Source organism: Miniopterus schreibersii (assembly GCF_964146895.1).
Source record: "Miniopterus schreibersii genome assembly, chromosome: 11".
Lineage (NCBI taxonomy): Eukaryota > Metazoa > Chordata > Mammalia > Chiroptera > Miniopteridae > Miniopterus > Miniopterus schreibersii.
Genome location: NC_138111.1, coordinates 17,069,032 through 17,091,532, shown reverse-complemented (window position 1 = coordinate 17,091,532; position 22,501 = coordinate 17,069,032). Strand labels below are relative to the sequence as shown.

At 40.0% G+C, this 22,501-nt stretch overlaps 1 protein-coding gene across 1 annotated transcript in view; it reads right to left on the bottom strand.

Annotated features, from left to right (window-relative positions):
* Window positions 1-22,501, bottom strand: part of SVEP1 (sushi, von Willebrand factor type A, EGF and pentraxin domain containing 1) — a 128,282-nt gene that overhangs the window by 81,699 nt on the left and 24,082 nt on the right. Inside the window, exons 2-4 of the mRNA XM_081152103.1 lie at window positions 18,705-18,960; window positions 16,297-16,473; window positions 221-379 (exon numbers count right to left, since the gene is read on the bottom strand). Of these exons, the coding sequence (XP_081008229.1) occupies window positions 221-379; window positions 16,297-16,473; window positions 18,705-18,960 (592 nt within the window). The remainder of the gene's footprint in view (window positions 1-220; window positions 380-16,296; window positions 16,474-18,704; window positions 18,961-22,501) is intronic.

Here is a 22,501-nt window from a genome sequence, read left to right as displayed (position 1 = left end):
AGAGAGGGAGGGAGAGAAAGAGAAACACTGATGTGAGAGAGAAACATGGATTGGTTGTCTCCCTTATGCACACCCCGATGGGAACTGAGGCATGTGCCCTGACCAGGAATCGAACCGGTGACCTTCCAGTGCCTGGGACGATGCTCCAACCAACTGAGCCGCACCAGCCAGGGCGAGACCCACTTTTACGTTTCCTGTTTGCCAGTGGGGGTGGACTTACCCTCGCAGGTCTGGCCGGATGCCCGGTAGCCCTCCTTGCAGACACAGTCCTCAGGGGACGTGCTTCCAGGTGGAGAGGTGTGATTTTCATCAGGACACGGAAGGCAAGTGCTGACTCCTCCCGGGGCGCCTTCTGGTTTGTATGTCCCCGACGGACACGCTGTGAGCAGGCCGGGGAAGTTGTTTTATGTGGTGCATTAATTGATAGTTAACATTTTTGAGACTAATTGGGACGGGGGGATCCAAACAACAGCTTTTCGCAGTAAAAATCGTAATTCAAGCAAGGAAAGGAATCCAAGTTTTTTAAAAGAATGATGGAATTTGTTATTTGCAGGTTATGAAGTCGCCTCTTCTGCCCTACAATTAGTTACAATTACAACAAAATACACCATGATATATCTGGGCTTTTTTGTGGGAAAACTCAAAATAGCAATGCATATAAATGGACTAAAAGAAATGAATGATACTAAATGCAGAGAAATACCTTCATAAGTATGGTATATCCACATTCCATCTCCCCTCGCCCCCAACCTGTGTATCTTCACCTCCCTCACTGCACCCCACAAGAGAAAAATAATTGTAGATACGCAAAAACAGCTCATACTTTCTGTTCAAAGCACGTGATAAAGGATAGGCGCAAGTGAAAGGCTTGAGGAAAATAATTCAACTGATGGGGAAAAGGCCCTTTGAAGAAAAAAGAATTAAGATTCTGCTTTTCCAAGGCTCGAGATAAAAAAAAAAAAAAAAAAGATTAAAAGCAGGACTTAATTGACCTTGCTTCCCTTTGCACTGACATTGAGGCTTTGGATTTGTAACTAACTCTCTCTGGAGTTACACATCTAAAATAACTCAAAATTAAGAATTCAATAATCGAGAAATTGTGGAATAAAGGGACTTGCAGTACTCAGTTAGGTCAATTAAATGTAACACAGTCAAGTATGCATTTGATTATTAAAAAAATAGCAATCAAATATGTGATGACATCATATGTAAACTCTCAATACAGTTTTAGCAAGTAATATTAATAATTATTAATGATTATGTTATTACTGAATGCATTAATTTAATTGTATTATGTCCATTTTAAAGATGAGAAAATGGAGGCTTAAAGAGATGTGATGAGTTGACTAAAGTTACTCAATTAGTAAGCGACAGAGCTAGAATTTTTTTTAGACCATAACATTGATTTATTGGTGAATTTTTATGACAAAAATTCAAAATTACATTTATCTTGTTCTTAATTAGCAAGTCAAATATCTTTAAATGGTAGCATACTCCCTCTTCCTGTTGTCATTTGTTTAAGGCCTATTTCTGGGTAGATAAGCTATGGCTTATTTATTTTTTTAAAGACTTTTTTTTTTTTTTTTTTAAGGTTAACAAAAAATTGGAAGGTTGGAGTTAAAATTTAAAGCAAATATTTATGCAGCATTTACTATGTCCCAAAAACTGTTCTGCATATTTAAAAAAATATTATCTTTCTAATCTCCTTAAGAACCTATGAAGTAACTAATATTATTAACCTTATTTTATAGATGAGAAAACTAAGGAAGAGGTTAAATCACTGCTGAAGTTACACACTAAGTGGTAGATCTGGGATCTGAATCCAGATTATTTGGATCCAGAGGCCATGTTCTTTACTACTGCATGTGCTATGTCTCAACTGAGGTCTCTCAGATGCCAAAGTCCTTGTCTTCACCACCATAATATGCTAAAAATATAAATGATTATTACTGAGAGACAAAGTTCATAACATAATGTAATTATTAGAAAAATACCATGCTTCTAAAGTTCTTGATTATATTCAAAAACAGAAGATAACACTTTTGCATGATGTACAGTAGAAAATTCTAGAATTAGATATGTGACTATTTAAGAATAAGAGGAACATTTTAAAAATAATTATAATGATATGTGAAAAATACTTCAGCAGAAAAAAGGGAACATTGCTTCAAAGTATATTATTAAATATTGAATTATTGGATTATCATATTACTGAATATTTCTTTCTAGAAAAGTTCAGTAAATATTTGTACAGATCCTCAAAAAGATGCAAGACTACATGGTCTCCTTAAAACAGAAGTCAGCAGCTGTAGAAGAAAATGATTAAGGTAAACACACAGATGGAAGAGAAAATATAAATTGTAACAGCAAAATTAAAATTGTCATTGGACACAGTAAAAACAAGCCATAAAGCTCCAGAACAACAGAACTGAGTAGGCCCAGGAGAAGTAATAGCTGTGATATTCATGCAAGCATATATTCCTTACTTGAAGCTTTAGAGCAAAAAATAAAAAAAAAAAATTAAAAATAACAAATCTCAAGTTGTAGGCAAAATTAATAAAAAGTGATTCACACCCAGGATAAAGGAAAGGGTTACAAGCATCTAGGTAAGAAAACAAGATACTTAAAAATTAAACTGATTTTTCACTTCTCCTGTACAAAAACAAATGCCAGGGAAAGGGGTAGAAAAATATACAGCTACATGGGGAAAATATTATAAAACCCAAGTTCCATCTGAGCAAGCTATTGGTAAATATGAGGGACATTCGTGGATGTGCGTGGCTTCTGGAAACAAAGCTGTATTTTACTGATTGAAAATAAAGAGCTCGGGTGGGGGGAAATGGCATTTAACAAATTGCTTGAGATTAAGTAACCAGTGGAACCTACAGTCTATGGCTAAATCTCTTGCTAACATAACTGTGAAAATGGTATCAAATAAAGCCCCTTGTTATAAAGAAGGGCGGATGATCTAAGGAAGAAAATAATAACCTTTGTATAATATAAAGAAGAAAGGTTTAAAATATGAGAGAAACTGGGGGGGGTGAGAAGAGGAAGAAGGCGGAGTTCTCGTTTCTTCATATACATCAATATGATAAAACTGAAAGAAAACCAGAGCTTCAAATTTGCATTTAAAGATATACATGAGTAGGAAGAGAGAAAGAAAGCACAAGCTCCCAACCAGCGGGGGGGGGGGGGGGGGGGGGGGGGGGGGGAGGTAGAAAAGCACAGGAAAGAAAAATGGCAGGAAGCATGGGAAACAGCACAGCATGGCCCAAGATGACGGAACAGTGTCAGACCCATCAGTCATCGTGTCTGTCCCCCAGGTACGCTGTCCTTACCTCTGCTCTGGCGCACATCACAGTGGCACACATCACACGGTACGTAACATAAGCCCTTGTCTCTGTCAGTGACCAGCGTGCTCCTGTAAGTTCACTTTTCAGCCACCCGACCCAGCCATTGCCCAGCCCACTGCCCGGCCAGCAGTCAGCCAGCCAAAGGGGAAGGGAAGGGAAAGCAAGCTCTGTTGGAAGGTGGAGGGTGGGTTTAGCTGGAGGGAGGCCTAAAGTCAGAGAAACTAACAGGATGAAGTGAAAGACCACTGGGCTTGGAGTCAACACAACTGAGTTGCAATCTTGGCTCTTCCACTAACAAGCTATGGGTCACTGGCAAGTGACTTTGTTTTCTTTTCCTACAAAATACAGAAGTTACAATCAGTGATGTCTATGGCATTTCCAATGCTAACATTTGATGATTCTATAAATAGAATAATACTAAAAAGTTAAAAATACCTTCCATATTAGCCGTCAGATTATGTGTACAGATTTTATAATTTATTTAAAAATAATACTTCATGAAAAGGAAATAGTCTTACACTATTATTCTCCAAAACCTTTTGAGTAATCAAAAGTTTACGAGACTGGAAAACAGTGTTTTGGATAAAAATATACAAAAGCACATTTGGAAATATATTGTGAAATTCATAATGATAATGGAAAACAGATTTTAGAACTATTTAAAGGCATTGCACAATTCTAGTGGGAGAGGTGTAATCAACCTCTCCAATGCCCAAGGGGGAAAATTCCTCATCTAAAGCCAGGCAAAAGTGAAAAGACGAAACAGACTGTGGTTTGAACAAGTTTCACAAGTGATGGTAAACTGCTAGGGTATGTTTTTTTTCTTTTTAATATGAAATGTTTCCTTCCTGGAAATGAACCAAATATTATTTCTTAATTGCTGTTTTTGTTGTTGTTAAAATAAGCAATTTCTCTTTTCAGAAACATCTTGGCGGTTACCAGCTACTATTACTGGAAGTGTGATTCTTGAAGCTAACATTAGATTTTTCTTCAGCTGATAACCCAATTTTTTGACTGAAGTAAATTAAAACATCAATCAGCTTGGAATTTGTAAAATATATAGAAGACTTCATTTTCTCTAATTTATCCTACCCACTAAATATCAATTCCCTAGATGACTATTTTAGTTAATATTAATTACATTATACAATAACTTACATTTCATAAATTTCTTTCCTATTCATAATCTAAGACTCATTTTTAAAAATCTCTATAAATATTAAGAGCCTTTGTTCCTTGCACAAAGGACCAGCCCCATCAGCTGACTGCAGGCTGTGCCCTACACAGCTCCAAGGGTGCTCATTCACATGGATGACAATGGCACCCAGGAGTTGTGCAACTCAAAAGCCCTAGTTCCTGGTATATCTAATAGGGCACCGAGCAAGTATCTGGGACCCCAGAGAAAGGCTCTTTATTATTACAATATTATGCTTCTCAACCTCATGGATTTGTTCTGAATAGGAATTTGATCCTACAAATAGTTGTGCTAGGATGTTGTTTATTAAAAATTTTTAATGTTGACACTATTGTAGATGTCTCCCATGCCCCCATTCGGCTTTGCCCACTTACCCTTGCCCTGGCCTTCACCACACTGTCCATGCCCATGGTGTATGCATATATGTTCTTTAGCAGATCCCTTCACCTTCTTTATCCAGTCACTCCCACCCCCTCCCCTCTGGCACCGTTTTGAGCACAGGAATCCACTGCACTAGAAGAGAACCAGTTTCTCCAACGCTGAGCCAATATTTTCACAAACATACGACAAGAACTTAGGCATACATACAAGGAACTTATTAGACAGCCAAGATGCTTTCTATTTTCATCAGTGAATTAGATGAGGAGACTTGTAACTGCCCTGGATTCTGCACATCCGAATCTGCGTGAAATGAATTAGCATCCTGCCAATCATCCTACGATTACTTAGCTCATTTGGCTGGAATACAGACTACTGGAGAAAATTGTGAATTTGAGCAACTGTGTGGTGCCATAGCAGCAAATGGCACCCTAGCTGCAGGACACCATGTTGCAAATGTAAACACCTGCTCAGACTAGAAAGGAGATTACTGGTAGATTAGGACAAGTCTATCAAAAACAAAAAACAAAACCCTCAGGAGAATGTCCAAAAGAGGATGCATCAGCAAAGTTAATTGTCATATGGTAAGAATTAATATAAGTGCACACACACATATACACACCCATACACACCCACACATTCACACACAAACACAACTTGGCTGAGTAAAAATTCTTCTGCATTGAAAACTCTGTATTCATAATGTCTTACCGTGTTTACCTTAAGATGAGAAATGAGATGAGAAATGTGGGATCATCCTGAGTTTTATAATTAAAGCTCTGTGGGCAAGGACTTTAGGAGAGGCCTCTAAAGGCTATAATTATCTTCATTTATTCTTTCTAAAATAGCTAATAATTCAGAATCATATAAAGAAATTAAAATTGACTATAAGCTAAACCCCTCTGGTTTATTCTTTTAATGTTTGGTATTTAGGTGATTCCAATTTTTTATAATTACAAACAATTTTTCAATAAACATATTGTTCCCTTATATCTTTCATCCATTAAAAAAATTTTAGGCAAAATGTTAGCTTTTCAAACTCATTAGCCTATTGTCAAATTATTTTATATTCTCATCATCAGTGATTTTTTATATATATATATATAATTATATATATATTATATAGTACTATATATATATATAGTACTCTCATTAGCACTGAGCATTACGGTTTTTAAAATTACCAATTGGTCATTATTTAAATGTGTAGTCCTGTGAATTTCAGTGCAACAGGGTTTTGAATTAAACCCAGGGTGGATCTATCCCTGAGATTCAGACATATGTAGGCCCAACAGAAGTTTATTTGCATAAAGAACTTGAGAACCTTATGGGAGAAAACTCCATCTATGGTATGGGTAATGTAATATTCAAAGTGTTACAACCAAGAATGGCATGATCATTGATCAGTGAGAACAGACATAGCTGTGGCATCAAGCAGAGTTCTACAAGCCCACCTATCTGCCAAATGTGACCTCTACAGGTGCTGGACTGTGGGATAGGCCAATGAACCTAGGAAAGGGGTCAAGTCAGGAAAGGGGCATTCAAGGGGTTCATGGTAGCAGCTCTTCACCAACCAGTACATAAGCATCTCAATATTGTAACAACATTTACAACTGTACTGATGCATATCTGCTGAATATCAGCCCGTCCTAAGGATCGAACAAAATGGTGCACCTTGGACCTAATAAACACTTGACCTTAGTAGTCAGTAAGGAAGATTCTGAGTACAGTTTGGGGTTTGTTGACAAATTTGTTTCCCTTTGGGTCTTATTATAAAGAACAACGAGTTATGAGTAAAGTCTCAGGCCATAGTTGCCTCTGGTATTTTCCTTTCCTCACCTCTTCTACCTCACATCAGTAAAACTTTAAGGCCTTCGGGGGTTTGGAAAGGTGGGTTCCATCAGTTGCTGTTTTCCATGAACACTGTTGCTACACTAATTAAAAACTACTTTATGACTTGATTGATTTTGTAACCTCCATACCCATTACCTCTTCTTTTGGGTTACTTCACATTCAGTTATTTCTGGCCACAGATGCCAAAGTAAGATTCCTATACCAAGGTTCTGACCATGCCACTTTCATTCTCAAAAATCTTTACTGGTTTGCAGTGGCCAATTAACCAAAGGCCATCTCTGTAATCTGGAATTCAAGTCCTAGTACAGTCTGGCCCTACTCCTTTCCTTTCTTGCCGAATCCCGCCACGTTCATAGATTTAGTCTGCTTTTCCATTTATAGAAGCTCTCGAGTCCCCATCACAAGCCTGCACTCCCCATTCTTCGTAAGAATACTCCCCATTTCTAACGGTCTAAATTCTACCTTTCAAGCTCAGTTCAAATCCCATCACCTCCATAACTAAAACTAAATATTTTTGAACAGCTATAGCATTCTGTATAACGTGTATTCCATATTATTTTTATTTTCATTTAATACCAGTTCCTTAGAACTAGATTAACCACAATTCTTGGTTCATGAGACACATTCTTACTTCTTTCTAGTAATTACAGCTCTATTTCATAATAAGCTACTTTAAGGCAAGTACTGTACAGCAATCATATTTTCCAAAGTACCTAAAAGATATTTGATAAATAGTAAAAGGAGCCAACAAACATATGTAAGTGATTTCCTTCTGTAGTTTTCTTAAAACCTGATTCAAAATGATCCATTCTGTGTGGTCTAATCTACTGCACCTTGAAGTACTACACTCAACTAGTAATTTATTTTCCTTCCATATTCCCATATTAAAATGTTTGGATTATTTTCTGACTAATCTGTGTGTAAATAAAATTGCAAGTATTTTAATTTGGCAACTGCAATGCTTTCAACACATTAACTTTCACCATGCCACCACCTTTCTCCCATTTCAGCCATTAAAATAGGGTGTGGTGCCAAAGACCGAGTGAGAATCCTCGAATGAGAATTCTGCTAATTATTACCAGCTCTGATGCTGTCTGACCTTCTTTAAGTTGTGTAACCAATCGGAGAACTGGATTTTCCATTATGCCGCCATGGCTGATTGTGTTTGTATCCAAGTAGTTGTAAAACTAAAATTTCATGACCCTGTTAGGGATGGAAAGGACATGATAAGTAAAGGGGTAATGGGGATACAGAGAACAAGACGGAACTCTGTACCCTTACGGCCATTCTAATCTTAAACAGATGATTAGAAAGAAAGTACTATGTTATATGAAAACACATAAGAGGGATGTTATCCAGATTTGAGGCAGGTATGGGTGATCAGGTAAGCTTTTTTGATCAATATGATTCCAGAGGTGAGACCAGAACCATGAAGGGAAGTGTAGAGGCAGGGTAACGACATTCCAGACAGAGGGATCAATATGTGCAGACCCAGAGGCATGAGAGAGAACGCTTGAAAAAATAAGAGTTCACTCTGGCTGGAGTACAGACGAGTGAGGCTAGAAAAGTGAGTGCCAGGGGCCATATTATAAAGCTAGGAGTTTATCTTTAAAATAATAAGAACAATGACAGCGTTTTAAGTTAGGGTGTGTGTCAAGATAGTGTTGGATACCTTTGGGGAATAATTCTGAAGGACCGTCATATTTCATTCTCAAACACATGGTATGCTTCACTCACTCCCATATGTCCCTCTAGATAAGGATATTTAAGAACTGTGGGCTATGATTAAATGATGTTTTTTGCTTAATTGTATTTATGTTTTCCTCCATAATTCTTACAAAAGTCTTCATGGGGCATAAGATATGGGATAAACTGAGATCACTATGCTTCCACAAAGGCTATCCCTAATTAACACACAGAGTAGTATCACTGTTGGATTGATGGAACCAACATGGAAAAATATGTCCAAAGAGAAGAAGTGATGCACACAAGAGCAGAGGAGTCTATTTTCCAGAAAGATGGAGTACATATACTATTCCCCAGTCTTCCTACTAAGTCCAACTAAAAACCCTAGATGTTATATATAAAATGAACATAAAATGGCATGATGAAAGGGCAGACCAGTGAAGGAACTAGAGATCCAAAGACCAGCATGATGTTGAGTTCCTTGGGCTTCCTTCTTCCTCGCAGATCCCAGACTCAGAGCTGAAGAAGTTGGCAGTCCCAAAGGACCAATGAAAATGGACAGAAAAACAGCACAAAAAACCCCAAACAACAAAAAGATGAAGAAAAGAGAAGCCTAGTGAGATAGAACACATTTAGACAATAACCACTCAACTCCTCCACTCTAGCGGGGAGGCCAAGCGGAGCCTAGACGTCCACTCCTGCAAAGCTCTAGTGAGCACCCCAATGGCTCTGCCCAAGTGGTATGAGAGAAGGTTAAGTAGAGACATGGGTCTTTCATGCCAATGGAGACCACCAGGGGTGTGTTTCACTTCCACACTCACCCAGAAGTAAGAAGGGGTCCCACTGGAGTAGTATCATCATAGGAGAGTGAGGACTTCCACCACCAAGCAGGAGTGTCAGTGGGGGCCATGGCTCTCCCAGCCAGGATGCTATCAGTGGAGGCTTAGCAAAGAGCCAGAGCTTCCACGCACATCCAGCAGTAATGCGGATCCCCTGACACACATACTTATCAGTGTCGATGGGGGCAAAACAAGGAACCTGAATTCTGTGTTCACCCGGCAGGAACAAAGTAGTGTTCCGCATTGCTCTTCCTTTATTAGAGAAATGTTTATATAACATCCTTGCGATGACAAAAATATGGAAATGGAGAACAGATTAGTGGTCACAAGAGGTATAGTGGGAGCAGCAAGGGGTCGGAGGGAAGTGTTTACAGCTCTAGAAAAGCATATTATGGATCCTTGTGGTGCTGGAGCTGTTCCGTATCTTGCCTGCATCAATGCCAATATCCTGGTTGGGATATTACACTACAGATTTGCAAGAGGTTACCATTGGGAGAAACTAGTAAAATGATATAGGGGATCTCTCTGTATTATTTCTTAGTGCTTGTGACACTACTATTACCTCAGAAGAAAAAGCGTAAAGAACATCAAAAGGCAAAAAGCAAAGCAGTACAATTTTGAAGCGCATCAGAAATTTTCAAGAGAGAGAAACTGCATCTTGGAGACCGGGGTATTTTTTTATACCCCCGCTATGCGGCATGTGAACTTGGAGTAAGCATTAATAAATTCTGAATGAATGAATAAGTAAATAAATAAAGCAAAGTGCATGTTTAGATACTAGAACACAGCATATGGAAACTCTGCTTGATTCCCAACTTCCTGGGAATTTTCCACTCCTTTTTCGGAGTAGCAAAGATGAACAAGGCTACTGACCCTGAGAAGCACTGGCTTGGAATCAAAGGAAGCCATCTGGAAGGCCGAGTTCAACAATAGGAAGTGGCCAATCACACATTTCTTTCTTTCATGTTCTCTAGTTACTGAGGTTATTTTTGACATTTAGCCCTAAACCCATGGTATTTGTGTGTGCGTATGCGCACCTGTGTAGAGCTATTTGCATGTGTTGATGACTGATGGTGTGGGATAGTGTTTTAATTCATGTAGAGCGCAAGATAGCATTCAAGGATATTATGGGTTTTTATCATTTAAGCAATCATTTAATAAATATGTAAAGTAAACCATTATTACTGTATGTAGCATAATGTTAGTGGTTGGAAAATTTCCCATTAAAACTTGGTATTTATAAATTTTGTGAAATTACAGAAGCAGTTAAATGAAAATAAATCATGAACTATGGAACAAGTTTAAGACAAAAAATTCATTTATTCATTATATGTGGAATACTGAAAGCACAACCACAAAAATTAATAAAGCAAGGTTACTCTGTTTCACCATCGATATTTAACATTTTAAACAAATAGTTATTTAACTATTTTATTTTAACTATTTATTTATTAATAGTTATTTAACTATTAATATTATTAACTTGGAAAATCCAAAGAACTCATTTGAAAACCACTAGAATGAATAGACTATATTTGAAAGGTGGCAAGGTAAATATTTCAAAATAAATTTGTGTGGTAAAGCATCACATTTGAAAAATGTGATGAAATCCCATTTATAATAAGGAAAATATATATTCACTAAGAATAATTTGAAAGAGAATTGTGTGAGTCTCCTGAAGAAGTGTATGATTTTGTTGAAACAGATACACCGATAAGAAGGCCAATTTGTAAATTTATGCTGGAGGAACAGACCTCTCCAGTCGCTCTGATCCCACGTCTCCTCCTCCTCATTTCCTGTCCCATGTACCACGCTATCTGTAAAGCACTGGGGAAGCATGAAAAAACATCCGAACCTCCAACCAGCCACACCTCTCTTTAATGAAGGTCCTCTAAGAAGCTCCAAGATGCGGCTTCTCCAAGATTTGGATAAAAATATATCGATGCACATTGTTAGGTAAAATAATTTTATCAAAAATTGTTGAGCCCGGCTGGGCGTGGCTCAGGGGTTAAGCATCGACCTAGGATCCAGGCGATCAGGGTTCAATTCCCGGTCAGGCACATGCCCGGGTTGTGGGCTGCAGCCGATCAATGACTCTCTCATCATTGATGTTTCTATCTCTCTCTCTCCCTCTCCTTCCCTCTCTCTGAAGTCAATAAAGATATATTTAAAAAAAAATTGTTGAATTATAAATGTTTATAAAAATTTGTAATGCTTTGATTCCTCCCTCCCGCCCCCTCCCCCCCGCATCACCCCAACACGATTAGGTTAAACAAACTCTTCCAAGTGAAAAAGTAACTTTTAATAAGTCCTTTTAAAGTCTCCTTGGAGGACTTTCCAGAAATTTGAGAAAGTGAATGATTGTAATGATTGGGTAATAACTCTTCTGCAAGTCATAACTTTTCCAATTCTTCACATTCAATAAAATTGAAAAATGACCTAAGGGAATCATCACCTAATAGATCATTTATAATACTTTTTCGATGATAGATAACTCATGTTATTTTTAGCATGGGACTCAGAAGGAATTCAAAGAATTTAGTGACATCAATTTAACATGACTCTTTCAAGTCCCATCTAGATATTTGTATGAAGGTTGTCAGCACTAAAACTATGAAAATGAAAAAAACAACAACATAAAATTGATGCTGTACGCTTTCACTCTAACAGTAACAAAAATCCATGGATACAGGAATTAATAATCCATCTCACTAAGAGAAGAATCTCCAATAGTATCTTATTTTTATGTGTCATAAGTATCAAAATGTATAATATGTTTGACAAATTATATACAAATCACAATTGTCTTGACACACCCTCAACCACTAGGAGCCATTAAAAATAAAATAGGCTGCTTGGACAACCATAAGGTTTGAGAGACAACCAAGAGCTAAGGTGGGTTGAATGATAAAGTTCACCTCCTCCCGGAGGCCATTCCTCCAGAATTGGGAGAGGTGGCTGTGTCATCTAACGCACAGGAACCAACACAGAGAGCAAGAAGAACCAAAGGAATAGGTTCCAAATGAAAGAACAAGTTAAAACCTCGGGAAAAAACTCTCAGTGAAATGGAGATAAATAAATTACCAGACAAAGAGTTCAAAGTAACGGCCATAAAGATAAGATGTTCACAGAACTTGGAAGAACACCAGATGAGCACAGATGAGAACGTCAACAGAGAGGGAAAATACAAGAAAGTACCAAAGAGAAGTCACAGAACTGAAGAATGCAGTTATTGAGTTTAAAAATACAATATACTATCTTTGGAGTTTAGTGATGTTTCATATTTATGGTCTATGTGTTTTCCTGTTGCCAAATCACGACAGACTGGAAAATACACTATCAGGACTGTAATACTACCTCATTCAGTGGAAAACTGAACAAACTAGCCTCCTCTCGGCAGCAGTTAACCATTCTACTCCTTAAATTGATGGGAACCCATGTCAACATGCTAGCAATATTCCTTCATAAAAAGCAAACAGGAATACATGCTACAAATTCCTTACACCTTACAAATCCATTCTTAGTCACCTCTGGGGATGTTTGGGGGGGGGGGGGGTGGATCAGCTAAACTCTGCTCAGAGAACAAGATTTCCAAATGTTCTGGTTCTCATTCAAGAATTTCTAGAGCTCTCTGTCCTCTCTCTTTCCAAAGAAATGATATAATACTTAGAAAGAAAAACGCGTGTGTAGTGTGTGTGTGCAGGGTGGGGGTGGGGATTTGTCTGCATATGCTTACGTATATAATAAGATATCCCAAATAAATATTCCAGTGTTTCTATTTCCACAGTGTTTCCTTTTATAAAGAACAACAGAACTGTGGTTTTGGCTCGTTAACTAACCCTCAGCCTTGGCCCCCATCTAGCTGTAATTTTCAATCTGCTAATTATTCCAAACTCACTGAAATGGAGTCAATCTCTGCAAAGAGCAGTGTCCTCAAGATGCCTATTGTCTCCATACTCTGTGTCTCTCAAATTCCTTCAGGGGAAACTCAGAACAGCTGCAACTGCTTGGGTTTACAACAAGAGTTCACTGGCTGTTCACAACTGATCTGATGATCTAGCCATTTAAAAATGACTAATCTAGTGTATCCACAGTTCACTGCATTTGACTTATCATTGACAAAGTTAAACCAAATGTAAACATTTTGCATTCAAATGAATTAAGTACATTTTTAAAAACTTCTTACCATGTGCCTCTGTGCTTGGGACCCTGTGGTTCCCAAGGCAATGGCCTAAGAGCTCAACAATGAGCTCTTGTCCATCTAAGATTCTGATATTCAAGTTGGTGTCTTACCCAACCCTTTTTCCTGAGCACTTACAATGAGCTCCAAAAGCAGGCAGTGGAGACACAGAATGAATTAGAAAGCCCCTGCCTGTTAGAATCACTTGTCTTTCCTGAAAAGGAAACCTCAATTTTCTCTTGTAGAAGGAGGAGTTTAGAGCAGATAATCTCTAAGGTTTCTTTTGGCTCCCAGGAGGAATGATTTGCTCCTGAAAGGCACTGTTTCTACAATGAGGACAAATACTCAGAATTCCAGCTATTCAGAATGAACAGTAACATTCTCTCCAGCAGCAATAAATAGCTATGGTCTAGTCATCCTTCAGATCTTGTCCTAGAAGGTACGATCTCAGTCTGCCCTTCCCCAGAGTCCCTTCCTTATGCACGGGCATTTTTATTTAATAGCATACATCACAGTTTGCATTTACAAATTCATTTGTGTGGTCAGACTGTAAGTTCCAAGATCGTAGGGACCACGTCTGTCTGCTCACCATTGAAGCCCTGTGTGGATTCAATGCCTGGGCTTGGCACAGAGAGGGGGCTCTATAACACTTGTCGACTGAATCGATTTTAAAGGGGATCATGGCTTCCAGGTTTTCAGTACTGTACGATTTCAAGCTAATATTTCTTTCTGAAAGAGCCTGGTCCTGAGTCTTTCATGCCATAGGGAAGATGTAATTTGTTAATTTTTCTCTTGGCTCCTGCATGTAGGAGAAGCCAGGGAGGAGCCCTGCACCTACAACTATACACAGTCATGTGTACATCCTGGAGTTCCAATACCACTTTTCCTAATACCTTAGAAACGAATGCTGAAGATCAATATGAACATTTATATCAATGCAACTATGTCTAGTCTAAATGTTACATGGAAGAAAGTATTCAGCTGAGGCTTACTAATTTAAAAGAAAGGCTGGATGAACGAGTCCTTCTGGGCTTGGTGCCCTTGGCTAGAAGCAGCAGAAAAAGTGCTCCTGTGCCCTCCACTGAGGCTCCACTGACAGGCCTGCCCACCCTCACACGTTTCACAGACTGCTGTGCCTTTCCGCCTGGAATGTGAGAGCGGGGACAGCCACGGCTGCTTGGGTAACTGGGGGCAGTGGGTTTGTGAACCGCCTCCTCTCTTCCTGCAGCTTCTCCCCTGGGATGCAAGATTATAGGGCCGTGGAGCAGAGGGGGCTGCCGCCCAGCGTGGCCGAGGCTGCTGGGCGGCCATACAGCAGCGGTTTGTTGGCAGGGAGCAGCTCAGTCTGGGACCACACGGAAGGCAGACATGCTGACTACAGCGGAGCAAGAAAATGAGCGCTTCTGCCTGCGTTTGGTGGGCTAGGGTGGGAGGAGGGAAGGAGGGGTGCTGGGGACAGTGCCAAGTGGGGCTGCTGATGGAAGTGTGGGAAGATTCAAGGGGAGGCATATTGCCAACTCAGAGGCAGTTAGGATGATACCCCCCTTTTTTTCTGCTTAAATGAGAAATCCTGCTGGGTCGAGTAGGAGCGGGGCCAAGAAAGGAGTGATTCTGCTGGGTGAGCATGGATGGTGGGACCCAGGAAGGATGTGTCTGCCAGCTGGGATCAGGGCCACGGAAGGGAGGGGGAATTAAGGGAAGGCAGATGAGGGGCTGCAAGATGAAAAGAGAGTAAGAGAAGAGCGAGCACCGGAGGGAAAGTCCTACGAGGAGAAGACAGAGAAAGCAGGTCAGGCAGACAGGGGAGGACCACGTTTCTGTGCAGCCGAGCAGGCCTACCTTCCAAATGTCAGAAGAACGACATGACACAAGCAATGACAGACCACATGGGGCACTATAAGCAAACCTACTGCTCCTAAGTATCCCTGGTGGGTGTTAATTTCCAGGGGAATACATCTTCACCAAACAGCAAATCATAGAAGAGCTGCGGCTTATAAAAAAAAAGCTGCCTTTTTAGGTAAAAAAGAACAAACAAAATGCTACACAGGAAAACTACATACTAACTCTAAATACTAGATGTTTCCTAAAATATAATGCAGAACACAAGAATCTTAAGTTGCTCTTCCTGCCTTTCTAAGAAAATATTTAAAGTATCAAGAGCCTCTGGTAAAGAAAGCTAGACAAAGGAGGTAAAATTACAAATGTCGATGAAGCGGATTCCATGTTGAAGTGATGTCACTTTTGGAGCTTTCTGAGGTCCCTTTGCAGAGACCAAGTGAGTGTTATATTTTTCTTTGTCAATCGCACAAGTTCACGGGGCCCGAGGATGATGAGAATCCCGCTGGCTTCGATCTCATATGGAGACAGGCATATTTTGGCTTAAGTGCTTAGAGGGCAGATTTGGCTATTAACCGATGACAAACGGGAGACCACGCATCCCCCCTCCCAGTTCTGCACCTTGGCTTCCATCGTTCTTCTTGGAGCTCTGCCTCCACAGGAACACACCCACGCTAGCCTGGTGGAGTCTGAGGGCCACATAAAGGACCGCCTAGTGGTCCCAGACAAAGCCATTTTAGACCAGACTCCAGCCAGCTGGTCCCCAACAGGTAACAGAATGCAGCTAAGATAGGCCGTGTAGCCTACCCAACTCGCCGCCAATGATAAACACGAGTCAATGAGCTGAGACCAAAAAGAGCTGCCCAGCTGACTCATGAGCAATAAGTACTTACTGTTTGAAGCCTCTGAGTTTTGGGATCATTTTTGACCCAGCAACAGAAAACTAATAGAGTCAGACACAAACTGGAGACTCACCTGTGCACTCATACTGCAGACCTTTCCCATAATAGCCCTTTTCACAGACACACTCAAATTGGCCTGTGTGTGTCCCACACTTGCAGCTGGCCATTCGGTCACAGCAGTCTCTGCCGGCTTCACACAGATATGAGCAGTGGGACATATCCTCTTGAATGAAACTCCCAGAAGGCAGATCTACACATGACAGAGGGTAATAAAAAATAAGTTAACACCTGAACGTTACAGCTCTAGTTACTAAAATGTAAGTGCAAGCTGGAGAAAACGTCTTTTCATATCCATCTAATTCCCAACTGCCCCCCACTCCCACCCAAACACGACTGTGTGTTACTTGCACTACCACAGACTGGGGATTTGTTTCAGCCAGTTCTTTCAGTCCGGGACCTCATCATAAGTTCCTAAGGCCACTTGGGGTCAGGCAGAAATTAAGTACTTCAGGGAGGAATCTCCAGATGCAGCAGGAAGCAATGCAGTCAGCCCTACAGGTCACTCCTCTGGCGTCCACACCAGCAGTGCTCCACTGCCTCAGTATTTCCAAAATCCTTGTCCAAATACATAACTAAAACTACAGTCCTGAGTGCTGCAGAAGGGTGTTGCTCTGAGCTTCTAACTAAAGAATAAATACCATCACTTTTACAGTCATTTGATTAAAGACTTAAATAATAGTACCACGCAAGTTGAATTATAGAAGCAGGATCTGCTTGGTCTCTCAATTTTACATAAATCTTCACGGTTTATGTAAATGGAAATCATACTGATTTACTTGAACCATGCTCTGAAGTGAGGCATTCTGGGAATTCAACAACTCAGAGCTGTTCAGAAAGGGACTGTACAGGCCAGGGTATGGTGGGATATGACTGATCCAGAATGGATGCCTAAATCAAGCAATCAGTAAAGTTCCATTGACTCTGGTGAAGAAATTCAAGAGTCTTAGCCCAAAATTTCAGTGCTAGGTAGGCCCAGATATAGTGATGGGCCCCTAGTAGGAATCCAAATGGTGAGTTCAGCAAGATGTATGAACTGCAGTTGAATACCTGAAAAGGAGACCGGCGATGGCCTCAATTATGGAACATCTGCCTTTACACCCGAAGACTCTGAATGATGACAGGGAAAAATAAAGGGAATACTCCAGCTCCAAGGAAAAGAGACCAATACAACCAGGCACCCTATTAAAGCGGCACCCAGTAGGCTGGGATGTGGGTAAAAGCTCTGCAACATGGGCACTTAGCTAAGACACTGGCTTCTGCTACAAGCTTATTTGGCAGAAGAGCAACACAGGGAACAAGAAAAATCTAGCTCTCAAGACCAGTGCACTGGCATTCAGGTCTAGGAAAGAGATAAGTGAGCCAGTTACATATGGGGAAAGCTATTATTCTGTAACCTATGTCTATTTAAAGTGGACAGAAACATGGACAGTCTTGAGACCAAGAGTGGATCCATCCAAATGGAAAGCAACTTCAGAGAACATAGAGGCTGGGGAAAGAAGGCTCATTGCCTTTGATCTGACCAACTAGTGGAAGACTAAGTGGGAGTTTTTGCTGTATCCATAGTTGGCCTGAGATCTTGCCCTGGACTCTTCCCTTGGAACTACAGCAGGGCTGATCTGCTTATTATGAGCATCAATAATTGTTTGAAACCTCATGTTGCCATGATTTTCTCCAACAAAGTGAATCTTTCACATGGATACCTGCCAGGATCGAGCCTAATTTACTACATGGCTTTGGTCTAAGGCAAGATCTGTCATCTCCTCCCAATCTACATGTTCTCTTGTGACTCACCAACACACAGCCTCTATTTTGCCTGGAAGTTCATCTAACTTAAACAGTACAACTAAACATCTTTATAAGTGTATATACAGAATTCGAGTGAGTGCAATTACTGATTTTATTCCCCATTGGGGTAATGCTCTTCAGCTTTTACACAGCTTATGTATCTTCAGACTGTCAGGTCAAGAAGTATGTGTTAAGCATTTGCTGTTCCTATATCTTCATGTGTATTTCTGGAAACATTCTGGTGAGATTCACTATGCATATCTTCGAATGTTTACTTCACCTCTCTGGGTAACTGTAAATGGGATCTAAGTCAAGGCTTTCCACTCTGTGTGTGGCCCCGACACACACCTAAATGCATTCCATTGATTCTCACGGTTCCTGGTGGGAGCATATGGATATTTTAGTGAAAATATATTACGGCTGTTAAAAAACAAAACAAATACTGCTGTTGTGAGGTCAGAATGTTATCTCTGTGTATGAAGTTCAACACATCTCATAATACACCAAGGACACCTGGGCATCACGCTCAACAAAGACTTCACAGGGTTTGATATTACCCTCCAGTGCATTTCAAGCAGTTAGAGAGAAGGAAACTCCATTTAAATGCACCATCTTATGCCACTAGGTTTCCATTACCTTCATGCAATGCCCGGCGAGCTAAAGCCTCAAATTCTTCAAAACTGTGGAGCAGGTAGCAGTGCTCCTCCTTTGGGGGGGAAGCCATGTCATTCAGTTCTCGGATGTTTCCTTGCCATATACCAAAAGTGAAGATCTCCACTCCAAAATCCCGCAGCAGTGCTGCAACTGGCCTAGGATCTCCCCCATTGGAATATCCGTCAGTGATGAGAAATATAACTTTTGTAGAGTTTTCTCTAGAATGACGAAGAATTTGCTGTAATGAAACAGAAAGGTAGCATGAGTATGTAGAGCACTGACCTACTAAGTGCATCCCTTCTTATGCAAAATAGTGTTTGTGATCAATCATTAGCATTTCACGAGTGGGGAAAGGAACAATGATCCTTGAGAGAAAGAGGCACTGACTAAAGCCTATAAAGGTCTCACAGAACCACAATAAACCTTAGAAACATTTAAAATGTATCAGCAGCCCCAGCCAGTGTGGTTCAGTTGGCTGAGCATCATCCTGTGCACCGAAAGGTCACCAGTTCAATTCCTTGTCAGGGCACGAGCCCAGGGTGGAGCGTGTGTGGGAAGTAACCGTCCGGTGTTTCTCTCTCACATCGATGTTCCTCCTTTTCTCTCCCTCTCCCTTCCTCTCTCTCTGAAATCAATAAAAACACATTTTAAATAAAGAATACATTTGTTTAAAAAAACTAAATAAAAATAAAGAAAACGTATCATCATCAGTAGCACTGCCATGGACCCTACTAATGAATAATAGCAAATGTTTATGGAGTAAATGTTTATTAATATTATCACTATTGTTAAACTTTTTAACTTTCTTTTCAGGCGCTCAAAACATGAACCAAATCTGAGTCCCATGTATCTACTTTTAAGCATACCTGTCCGTCTGTCTGTCTGTCTCCCTCCACCTCACAATCACACACTGAAAGCCTAACCAGAGGAAAATGTAAGGGAATATGTCTTTTCCAGAATTAATAATGGCCAACCTGCCTTCTATATTTGTCTTTCCACCGCTTCTCCAACAGTGTAGGCTTGACTCAATACTTCATCTTTCTTACTGGGACCACCCAGTATTAGCGCAAAATCAGCTGTTGGTGGTGGTGTCCTATCTTCATGAGAAAATGCTGATGTACTCAATCTGACACCTGGGCTTTATTATTTTAGGACAAGCGAGTTATGCTCTATAAACGTTACATGCTATTCCTTCTCTATAGGTAGAAGAAAGAAAGAAAACCTTTTGGAAAAGGCATCTATTTATTGCCACTGATGCTTTGTAACATCAAACTGGAAAGCACAAGAATCCCGCAGTGAGTCTGGCATCGTAACTAAATGGCCTGTTGTTGCTTTTCATTGTAATTGGATAAGAAAGGAAAAGAAGTGCCGGAGTATGTTTCCTGGCAAGTTTTTAGAAGGCATTCAGTGTTCATTAGGCAGTAATTCAAGAAACACTGCCTTCAGAAAGTAGTTAGGAAGAGTGACAATGATATGTTTTGTTACAGTTACAAGGAGATGATATGATTTAAAAAAATAACTTTGTCTCAGTTCACTAGAGGGGCAGACTCTGCTATAAGATCCAGATTCTCTTAGATTATAAAATTCATGTTTATAGAAAGCATTCTTCATAAGTATATGATCATGAGGTATTGACTCTAATTGGATAACTCTTACCAATTTTTTAGTGTTTGTGAGCTAAAGATAAAGCCACTAAACCTGAATTTAAAGACAATTAAACTAAACTAAAAAATGACTCTGGGGAACATTCAGAAAGCCAGCCGTTTGAGAAGAGATATTTAAGTACTCCACCCTACTCCTTGAACACCTACTACTATAAGGGATCACATACCAGCTGAAGATGCTCCTTCTGGTCAAATAAAGGGTAATTTGAGTATTAATAAAAATAATAATTGGAATGGATTGAATTGTATAAAGTATAATATATATGTTCATGTATAGGGATATATGCATAAATACTTATATATTCTCTCTATATATAATATATATAGTGCATATATATGTGTGTGTGTGTGTGTGTATATATATATATATAGTATATATATATGTGTACTTTTTTCTTTCAGTTAGTACACACCCCAGGCAAAAAGCCCTAGCAATTCAAACGGACTGAAACACACGCACACACAGTGTTTTCATTCAGTACCACCCCTGGGGAAGAACCCAACAATCTGTTACGGATGCAGGAAGCTAGATATTATTTTACTCATCTCTAAAGCTGCATGTCCGTGTTCAAAGGGTACCTCCTAGTTCCTGCACTCAGAGATGCGGCAAGTTGTGTTTACGACATCCCCGCTCTTGTCTAAGGGATAAACTCTTTCTCCCTGAGTCGCTCACTCTGAAATCAGACCCAACTTCCAGGACACTCCCCAAAGCTTCTGCTCATTGTGATTATCCTTCCCTCCCGCAAGGCCATGGCCATAAACTGTAAACAAGACGCTAAAAAAGTGAGAATGATGGTGGGGAGGAGAAAGTAAATTGGTTTTTTTCAGGATGATACTCTTGACAGTGCCTTGCCCAGAGTGTGTGCTCGTCAATATTTATTCAGTGAATTGATTCATGAATGAGTGGCTCGGCTAAGCTCTAGGATACACTGCAGAGAGCTACTGGAGTTGTTGGTCTTGAGCAAGCAGTAGCAATGTGTGGAATATGTGTGTGTGTCTGCCTGAGTACACAGGCGCTGTATTTTGTAGTTTTGTACAAAAATGTTTCCTTTTTGTGCCTTTATTGTCCCATCTTGTGATATTAATCTTGGCTCCTTGTCAATGACATTCCTCACACCCAAGTTAGGATTTACCGGAAATTTCTTGCTGTACTGCTCCTTACATAAACAACACTTTAAGCTGTGAGGCAATTTTCCTTCTCTTCTTGGGGGGAATGGGTGAATATTTACAGGAACCATTATATCTGTTGGCAAGACAATATATTAAGCTTAAAATAATAAGAAGAATAGCAGGACTAGTAGTCAAAGCAAAGAATTACACAAGATCTGGGTTTGGAATGCACTTTAGAGGAGGAGTGGAGAGTTTACTGAAAATCATTTGCCCCCCTCCCCAATCTCTGTGCTTCATCGTACTTGAATAAAAACATAATTCCAAAAAACATTTTCCACCCCACAGATCTAAGAAGTAAATAGGTCTGTGGTAATTTCTGTGGAATGTGGCAGAGGCCTAGCACGTGATTCCCTTTTTAGTGCTCCTGACATAGTTTACACCATCTGCTATCCCCTTACGGCATTTAAGAAATAGAATTTTTGGGTCCAAGATATCAAACGAGGCAAACCCTTTGCTGCCAAAGGAAAACTCAACATGAACTTCGTGTGTAAAAGGTTATCACCATCTGTATTGTATCAAGCCTCTGATTAGCTTGTATAAATATCTGGCATGGAAGTAAGCTCCCCTTGTCCAGCAATAGTCATTAGAATGGTAAAAATGCAGGATTGTGTAACAACGTTCTAACGCCCGAGATCCATCACCATTACACAAGACTGCAACACGCTGCCCCCGCCCCGAAATAGAACTATTTTGAGAAATGGTCTTAAAAGAAAAAGAGAGGTCACAACAAATCTGACTGAGTGGCAATATTTGCCCTTGGGCTCCATTAATTAAATACATGTGGATATCAGTCCAACCGCAGCCCAACCTCAGCTGTGATAAACCGCTGCAGCCAACTTTGAGTGATAGTAACTCAAGATAGGGAACTTCATAGGTCATCTTTTAAAAAACTTGACTCCATGAACTGTTACCTATTATGAGTATATCAGAGCCATTTTCCTCCAG